The sequence below is a fragment of the Camelina sativa genome, chromosome 4, assembly GCF_030686135.1.
Source record: "Camelina sativa cultivar CO46 ecotype springtype chromosome 4, ASM3068613v1".
Lineage (NCBI taxonomy): Eukaryota > Viridiplantae > Streptophyta > Magnoliopsida > Brassicales > Brassicaceae > Camelina > Camelina sativa.
The window spans coordinates 2,155,422-2,164,898 of NC_141883.1; the positions used below are offsets into that span (position 1 = coordinate 2,155,422).

Here is a 9,477-nt window from a genome sequence, read left to right on the forward strand (position 1 = left end):
TGTTCTCCGGGTTTCCAATATCCCTAACGCTGGACTCATTCATATAATGTATAATAAGAGATCTATCTATTATATAAAGAGACGATTGTGTCTCATAAGGGTAAGCCCCATTCTTTTTTACACAGATTTTACAATACTATTTTATTTGATACTTAGGCTGGTGAAAAAAAAAGCTCATTTATCGTTTCCCTATCTATGAATCCCCTATAAACAATACATATTTGTTTACAATCTCACGTATTATTGAATTGTTGACTAGAAAACTCAGCACCCAAAGAAGCTTTTACCTTGTGGTTTTCCATTTTATTAGGGTTCCTCATTCTCATCTATTATTACTTCTTTGTCACACGTGAATGTATTTGTATAGCCATCGTTTATAATTTCATGTAAACTTTGCCTCAGGTTTGTTTTTTTATTCATGCATTAGTTTAATGTCTCCTTTCTATGACACGTTCGTACGTAGTAGAAATATTGTACTTTCTTTACCATTCAGAAAGAGTTACGACAACTATTTTTGTAGAATATACGATTTCTACGTTTTCTTTAATGGACCTATACATGATCTCATCATTGAAAAACAAAGTATACAAAGAAAAAAGTAAGAAACATTATACAAGATAGCAAGCGTGTTGCTCAGATCAGATCCGAGTGGGATCAGCGAAGCGATAAGAGAAAGACCTAGAAAGATTCTCAGGTTCATCGTGGTCGTGCCACCCTGGCCCTTGATCAAAATTCAAATAGTAATCGTAAGGGTCATAAGCCACGACCTTAGCGGAAGAAGAACGAGGAGAAGGCAACAGCTTAAGCTTCATCAACAAAACCTTCCACTTAGACGACTTAGACAAGACTCTTTCTCTTCGTTGTTGTTGCTTCTGTTCTCTACAACTCTTACTGTATCTTCCGCTTACAATTGTCTCTCTGTAAGATGAAGCGGTTGATGCCACGTTCCATCTCTTCTTGCTTGGAGATTCAAACATCATTAAGCTGCTGAATATATTTTCTGATTAGTGCAATTTTTTGTTTTCTTTTATGAGAAAGAGAGAGTCACATTAGAAGATCTTGGCCAGCCACTTTGCTTAACCTCTCTCATTCTCCTTAAACTTTTTACCTAGGTTAATTACATCCATATATATACTACTACTTTTAACCTATCTGCTAGATTTTGTTTTTCTCATTAACAACATACAAAATAGCCCATATAACATTCGGGCTTTACATATTATATAACACATGCCCATCAACCGAAACTGATACAACAACTGAAGAGCCAAACCGTAAAATAGAAGAATCTTGTCTTTCTTTACCATATTAAGCTATGTGATCATTCATGAACATTGAGTGAACTCTACAAGGTTTATGAATATTTTCCTGTCATAAAATTAATAAACATAAAAAGAATCCTCTAATGATACCTCATGATGAGTCCTCGCTCAAGATTCTCTCAGCGAGCAGTAAATCATCAGGTGTTGTAACCTGCAATGGAGGAGACAATTTTAGCAATAAATAAGATCCATAGTTGTAAAAAAAGAAAACGTAAGTTATAGTGTTTGTTTACCTTGATGTTTGTATAAGATCCTTGAGTGACATAAACTGGATGCTTGAGGTATTCAACAATCGAAACATCATCTGTTACCTCTAGCCCTTCTCTGTTTTAGATATAGAACACAAATATTAAGCAGTCATTTTTGTATTTTAATCCAGACCTCAATCAGTTTAAGGTACACACACCTTTTCACAAGCTCGAAACCTCTCTTCAATAGCTCAGGTTTGATCACCTAGCGAAAAAAGATACATTGAAGTTGGTTTGAAACCAAAAACCAATCAGCAAAGAATGAAAAATAATGTAAAACCTGTGGTGTCTGCATTTCCCAAAGGGTTTTTCTGTCGAGAGTTTTCACCACAAGCGATTCAGAGTTGACCTGCATATCACAATGGAACAAGTCTAATATCGAAATTGAGAATATGACCGAAAGAAACTAACACTAGATTTTGGCCAAATAAATTGAAGACTTCGTACCTCTTTGATTGTAGCTTTAGCAGGAACACCAAGTACGGCTGCTCCAACCGCACAACCATCTTTAAGTACCTTCAATGAAACAAAACAGTTCAATAAAATTCTAAAGGGACTTCAAGAAATTTGTTTCATTCTCCTTAATCTTTCGCTACTTTTCATAAGCATACCTTCTCGACATCTTCAGTATTCACTAACGGTCTGGCAGAGTCGTGGATGCACACAAGCTCAGAGTTCACATCAATTTCCTGCGAGAAAATATTAAATTCGAAGCTTATATGAAGTAGAACAAACAGTTGTCGTATAATAATTTCTTTTAAGGAAAAGATTCATTGGATATGTTCATCAAAGGAATGAAGGTATGAACCTGAAGTCCACTGTAAACAGAATCTTGTCTTTCTTTCCCAGGAAGAGCAAATCTAAGATTAACATCAACAGATTCTTCATATTCTTAAGATCAAAAAAAAAAAAAAGGCTCAGTGTTATCTCTGGAATATCTCAATCAAAAAGACAACTAATGAGAGAAAGAGAGACCAAACCTTCAAAAATGTCTCGGAAAAATGGATCACAAACAACTACAATTTCCTTCACTTCAGGCATGCGTGAAAAAGTGAAAAAGCTTCAACAATCAAACATAAAATTTAACAAAGACAAAAGCAAGTTAGATCTCTTAACAAGAAAACTATACGTTCTTATGCTTTTAAATGGTACAATACTAATAAACAAGTAGACTTGACCAAATCGAAAACAACAAATTACAATTCTTCCATCAATCAGATGAGAGTGTTATTAGTTCTCAGACAGAGATTCAAACACATGAAAGACTTTACCAGTAACTGACTTGCAAGTACGAAATGTTACCTATACAAAGCAATTGGCTGACCCAAAAGTGGTATATACTGCTTTGGCATACTCATCTATTCACATTAACCAACAAATGCTAGCAAAAATGAGATTCCATATAAACAACTTGAGCATAAAGTTTGAAACTTTGAGACTAAGAATTAAAAAAACTTGCTTTCATTCGCTTGCCTTGACCTCCAGCTAAGAGAATCACCGAGACACTCTTCTCCTTCACAACAGTATTGCTCTAAAGAGACAATAAAAAAAACTTAAACTAGAGAGCAAAAAGCTTCAAAAATTTTGAGTTAATTACAAATTCTGAACTTACATTATCAAATCCAGTAGACGAAGAACACCTGATTGAAATTGATTGAGCATCTCTTCTGCTAACCCTTCTCGAAAGATCCAGTTTTTGAACTGAAGCAACATTCGGAAACAATAGAGTATGAGAGAGATTGCCTTGGGAGCGATAGCTAAAGCCCAGAGAAACTGAGCTCGGTTTGACTGCAAACTTCGGACATAGAAATGCCGGAGATGTAATGAAGCCAAGATTCGCTTGAAGCATCGCCATGTTTTTTTAACTTATCTCGCCGGAGAGGAGAGATGATGAAAACTCTCAGTTCATCGGCGAAACCAGTATATATATAGGGCCAACGAAAACATTAAGCCCATTAATATTGTGGGCTTTTAATAAGGCCCATTAGTCAAAACAACAAAAACAACACATCAAAGCGAAAACAGAGAATGAAAAAAACGTAGAAACCGACGACGAAGACCGGAGGAAAAAAAAATGGCGAAACCGTTGGGAACAACCGGAGAATTTTTCAGGCGAAGGGATGAGTGGAGGAAGCATCCGATGCTATCGAATCAAATGAGACACGCACTTCCAGGTCTCGGAATCGGTGTTGGTGCCTTCTGCGTTTACCTCGTCGGTGAGCAGATCTATAGCAAACTCATGGCACCATCTACTCAATCATCGCACCAGAAACAACCTGCTCCGTCTCACTGAGAGAGATAGAGAGAGCCATTAGGTAATTTCTCAAATCTTCTCGAATGCTTTTTATAGGTTTTGATCCTAATCGATTTTGACTTCTCTGTGAAAGATTGGGGGAAAACAAACTTTAGAAAATGTTACGTTTTCAGGATGATAGATTAAGATTTGTTGTATATCATTTAGGATTTAGAATCCTTGAATCAAGTTCTTGTAGTGAATCAGAGTTAAACACAGCTTTAATGTTCCAGTTATTGGCAATGGCTGATGTGTGTGTATTGATTGGTCTGAGATGAATCCATTCCTTTGCAGTTTGTATAAGCAAAAGCTGAATAAACAATACAACATAGTAATTAGAGTGAGAACAAATGGTTCTGGCTTTTTGAATCTTGATTCATCGGTCACATGCTTATGGTTATGGCAATCAGTGATTCTCTTTCAGGGGAACTCTTTAAAGTTTACAGCTTTGATGTCAGTTGTTAGCATTGCTAGTTAGTTTTGATCAATAGATAGGTAGGTAGATTTTATTTTTTCTTCATTTTGTTATCAACATGCCTTTTGTTTTCGATTGAGTTAAAGGCTTTCAGATCATGTGTTAATAATGGCTGTATAACAGTAGCTTTCTGTTGTCTCTTTGCTTTTATACTAATGATCTGAAAGATTGGTGTTTTTGTATCTTCTCTTCTATGAGACCTTCTTTGGTTTTGGCTCTGAATCTTTTGTTTGTAAAAAAGGTTGTAAACTAATAAAAATTACTCATCTTGATGCAGATTGTTTCGAACTGTGGCAGATAAAAGAGCTGTGAGGGATTCACATTTTACCGTTTTTCTTGGATTGTCTCAATAAAGCTGTGTGAATGAAAGACAAAGACTCTGATCTCTCTCTCTGTTGAATGTTGTATAATCTTCTTGTATGACAGTTTTCATTGTGTTCTCGTTGTGTTTTGTGTTGTCTTTGCTTAATAAGAGTTCTTCGGAGATGACAGTTTAAGATATTGCCTCTATTGTAATAGAAACAGGCATTTTTAAACTAGGTCATTTTTGTGCGTTTTCATGTTTTACACTCAAGAAAATAGTTTGTTTATAGATTGACAGCAATATTCCATAAAAGTACACCAAGTATTTATGAAATTTTCTCTAGATTGAAATGTATCTAGTCGAAAATGTGGTTCTAAGCGTCTCTCCTTCGCCTCTAGATCTCATTAATGAAGACTTTTAAAACGCGTCTAGTGATCCTTTTTAATTGGCGACGGTTAAAGAGCCTTCACTTCACTACTGAGATCTTGATGTCAAAAATACAATCAAATATGAAATATATATATATATATGTTTGAAGAGAGGTAAAGAGAAAGAAGACTCTTGAAAGTTTGAAACATTTATGTTTGGAGAGATGTAAAGGGAACCAACGTGCCAATGTCATATAGGTTTGACTACCTTCAGACAAATGTAAAAACTCAAGCTGTAACCAAAAACCAAATTAAAACATACTGTATGTCTGTATCCAGTGGTGAACCCAGAAAATTTTTTTACCCAGGTCATAAATAAAAAAAATGACTGATAGTATAGTGTGGAAGATTCGGATCTTGGTTTGGGGAGATCAACAGTGCGAAAAATGACCAACCATGCAACTGAAACTTCACAACTTTACATGCAAAAAACGTTATCTCAAAGTTTTACCCGGTCAATTGACCTTCCCAAGCTCTATGTGGGTCCGCTACTGTCTGTATCTATATCATATATGTAGCATGAAAGTCATAACATATACAGTAGAATCATCATCAAATCTTGGAATTTGTCTCTAAGTTTTCTCTCGCCAATGAAATCATTTTTTTCCGCAACAACAAATATAACTTTATTGCTATATATTTACAACATAAAATTCTAGTCAAAGATTTATCATACGGTCTTTTTAATCACAACATATAATACTAACCCGAAAAAAAATGTTATCTTGATTTATGTTATTTTTGTCACAACATTTTAAATAAAGAAACTAAGGTAAACATTATCAAACATAAATCAAAAATAGAAAGGTGATCGTGAAGCTCTCCTCTGTAACTAGCCGTGGGCATAGGGAGCGGGTTTCGGGTCGGATAATTTGGGTATCGGATAAAATGGATATAGATTCTAATATCTATATGGATTATTAAACATTGACGTTCGGATGTCGGATTGGGTTCGGATCGGACAATTCGGATATCGGGTAAAATGGATATGGATTCTAATATCCATACAGATAATTTATTAAATGTCGGATCGGACTTCGGGTCGGATATTCATAAATCGGATACATATTTAAGATATTTCATACCCGATTGTTCTTTGGAAATGTGAACAATCTGAGACTTAGAAAATAAAACAAGCTAATAACATCCTCAAATGTTTAAAACCATGTCAATAACAACCAAAAAATGTGAAAACCATGCCAATAACATCCAAAAAAAGTAAAAAACCAAGACAAGAACATCCTAAGAGTTTAAAACCAAAGTAAATCATCATCCAAAAGAACAAAGATGAGTAAAAAGATAAAAGAGAATTGAAAGTAGTTCAAGTAATGCATTGTCGAGGACCTCAAGGATGGGTTTAGCCTACATCAAGTCTTCTAGTTTAAGTCTTGACATTTAAACTCTGAAAAGAAAGAGAAATAGTAAGTGATAAGTGTTATCCATTAAAACTACTAAGAATGAATAAAGTCGGTTTGGCCATACCTTTTTCAGGTTTATCAAGCAGTTCAATGTCGACAAGCAATTGTGTATTCATAACAACTCCTTTCTCACCTAAGTGATTCTCATTCTTCATCCACTGCTGTGTGCATATCAAAACTTCCACCCTGTAATGAGTTAAACAACTTCTGTGTGGCTCTATGACCCTCCCACTAGTACTAAATGCACTTTCAGATGCAACTGATGACACCTGCATTGCAAGAACATCCCTAGCTATTTCTGACAAAACAGGATACCTACCACTATTGAGCCTCCACCAAGACAGTACATCCCACTCTGATCCAACAATAGTTCTAGGATTTTCAACCTTTTCCTTTAAATATACATCCAACTCATCCCTACCATCATCAACCCCAATCTCATCAACCAACTCCTTATACACGAAGTCCATCCTCTCATACCCCATACTATCAGACATTAAATCAGTGGACTCACCTTGGCTAAGAGAAGTCGATGTCTGAGTAGAAGACTGTGATGATTGACCACTTGGTACTTTCTGGAGCCGATTGCTATACTCTTTAAACAAGGATGTCAAAAAGGTTGTGATTGATTCACTCATCTCCTTAGAATCGGTTGTATCTTTCCCATAAAGCTTGTCAAAGCACATCTTAGCAAATTGCATTTTCTTGCGTGGATCAAACACACTTGCAACAATCAGAAAAACATTGATGTTTCTGAATCCATCCCAGTACTTATCAAACTTCAGCAACATAGCATCAGCTTTTGATTTCAAGTCACTATCAATATTATTGCTTAGTGACATCAAATTCCTCTCTATAGTCACTATCTCTCCATAACACTAATAAGAAGCAACTGAAGTTGAAGCAGACACAACCAAAGTAGAATTGTAGAAAATGATTAGAAATCTAACTAACCTTTCTACGACATTCCAATCAGCTCTTGTAGGCGGCCCAATCTTTTTTTTTCCCATTCTCAACCTCATTAAAGTAGTCATTGTACATCTTGTCTTCTGCCTCCATTCTATCAAATGCCACTCTAAAATCAATAGCTCTTGACAACATTAAGTAGGTAGAATTCCACCTTGTTTTGATGTCCAACGGTAAACTCCCTCTAGTCATCTTCCCTGAAACAACTTTTTGTTCAAACGAATCACATCTACTAGTAGAAGACCTCACATACTGAACTGTGTTGCGTATGGCTGTCATATTCTCACTCAATTCATGCAACCCGTCCCTAACAATCAAATTGAGTATGTGCGCACAACACCTCATATGCATACACTCTCTCTCCATTTAAAACAAATGCTTCACTGTTCCTTAAGCTGAATGCCTCCTGAAATTTTTTCAAAGCAGAAGTATTTGCAGTTGCATTGTCAACTGTCACAGTTAAAATCTTCTCTATGCCCCACTCAGCCAAACAGTCAAGAAGAAACCGTGATATTGTTGCTCCTTTGTGATCTGTAATATACTTGAACCCAATAATTAGCTTCCTCAATCGCCAAGAAACATCAATGAAGTGTGCAGTTATTACCATGTAACTATCACCTGTTGCTTTAGCAACCCATATGTCAGTTGTCAAGGAGACTCGTGGCTTACTAGCAACAATCCAAGTTTTCAGAGATGCTTTCATCTCCACATACATTCTAACAATGTCCTTTGTAGCTATTCTTCTAGAATGTGGTTTGTAGAGATTGACTTTGTTGCAGAAATGTTTCCAACCGATGCTTTCAATGAAAGCAAGTGGCAGCTCTGACAGCACAATCATCTCATTCGAAGCTTCCCTGAACACTTCTTCAATAACTTTTCCACTCTGAAGCTATCCCTGATTGTTAATCACAGTCTATGATTGTTTCTGCCTCCATGCTTGAAAATGCTTGCAGCTCTCCATATGAGCCTTCAGGTGAGAAGTCCCTGACTTTGAATCACAACCGTAAGACTTGTGGCAGTAATTGCACTTACATCAGTTAACATTGTCATCAAATCTTGTGAAATGTCCCCAAACAGTAGATCTTGTACTCGGCTTTGTCTTTGGTTGGTCCGGTTGTATTGAGCCTCCACCATCTGCTGGACCATCTTTCCTTTTGTTTCCACTCTCAGGTATCAAATTTGGGTCATCTTTCTCCTTGGCAATGTTGTCTGGAAATGGTGAGGAATCCATCTAAAAAGAAAAAGAATGCAAGTTAATAAACCAACTTATACGAAGCATATGAATTTTGTTTCTAACTAGAGAAGAGAACAATAATACTCACTACTAAGAATCGGGATTGAGTAGAAGACTTATACGGATCATACTTATCATTCACACTACTCAAAATTTTGTTTCTATCTTAACTTGAAAACCAACTTATACGAAGCATATGAACTTTGTTTCTAACTAGAGAAGAAAACAATAATACTCACTACTAAGAATCGGGATTGAGTATAAGACTTATACGGATCATACTTATCATTCACACTACTCAAAATTTTGTTTCTATCTAAACTTGAAAAACAAACTTATATGGATCATAACTTTGTTTCCAACTGGAGAAGAGAACTATAATACTCACTTCTAACAAGAGCAGAGAACTATAATACTCAGACTCGGGATCAAGCAAACCATTAGCTAATCTAATTTAGGAGTTAAGGAATCAAGCAAATTAAAACATAAAATCAAGCAACTAAAATACAGATTTCACTACAACTTGAATTCCTCTCAAAGAAAAAGAAGAATAATAGAATAACTAAGAAAGAATATGAATCATAGACTTACCGATATCGATTTCTTGATGCCTTTGATGGAGAAGACTGGGACGAGAACTGTATTAGGGATTCCATGGAAAGTGTTTTGCCTTTATATGTAGAGAATCACGAGAGATAAGGGAAGAAGATCATGGATACAACCATACCGGTGTATGGATCGCGAGAGATAAGGGAAGTGGAGATCGATGTATCTCGGAGGATCGAGAGA

General features: G+C 35.9%; 3 protein-coding genes and 1 pseudogene across 3 annotated transcripts; 1 reads left to right on the forward strand and 3 right to left on the reverse strand.

The window, feature by feature from the left end:
* Window positions 1-460: 460 nt before the first annotated feature.
* Window positions 461-3,474, reverse strand: LOC104779591 (2-C-methyl-D-erythritol 4-phosphate cytidylyltransferase, chloroplastic). Its single transcript, XM_010503963.3, has 12 exons — window positions 3,183-3,474; window positions 3,030-3,101; window positions 2,873-2,928; window positions 2,551-2,630; window positions 2,379-2,461; window positions 2,182-2,259; window positions 2,018-2,086; window positions 1,851-1,919; window positions 1,729-1,775; window positions 1,556-1,646; window positions 1,413-1,473; window positions 461-984 (listed from the first exon to the last, which is right to left on the reverse strand). The coding sequence occupies exons 1-11, from the start codon at window positions 3,423-3,425 to the stop codon at window positions 1,414-1,416; spliced, it is 948 nt and encodes a 315-aa protein (XP_010502265.1). The 5' UTR covers window positions 3,426-3,474; the 3' UTR covers window positions 461-984; window position 1,413.
* Window positions 639-977, reverse strand: LOC104779590 (uncharacterized). Its single transcript, XM_010503961.3, has one exon. The coding sequence runs from the start codon at window positions 975-977 to the stop codon at window positions 639-641; it is 339 nt and encodes a 112-aa protein (XP_010502263.2).
* Window positions 3,475-3,589: 115 nt separating the features above from the next.
* On the forward strand, window positions 3,590-4,892 carry LOC104779592 (NADH dehydrogenase [ubiquinone] 1 beta subcomplex subunit 3-A). Its single transcript, XM_019244454.2, has 2 exons — window positions 3,590-3,885; window positions 4,616-4,892. Exon 1 carries the CDS (start codon window positions 3,645-3,647, stop codon window positions 3,861-3,863), a length of 219 nt encoding a protein of 72 aa, XP_019099999.1. The 5' UTR covers window positions 3,590-3,644; the 3' UTR covers window positions 3,864-3,885; window positions 4,616-4,892.
* Window positions 4,893-6,505: 1,613 nt separating this feature from the next.
* LOC104783467 (zinc finger BED domain-containing protein RICESLEEPER 2-like) lies at window positions 6,506-7,683 on the reverse strand (annotated as a pseudogene).
* Window positions 7,684-9,477: the final 1,794 nt, after the last annotated feature.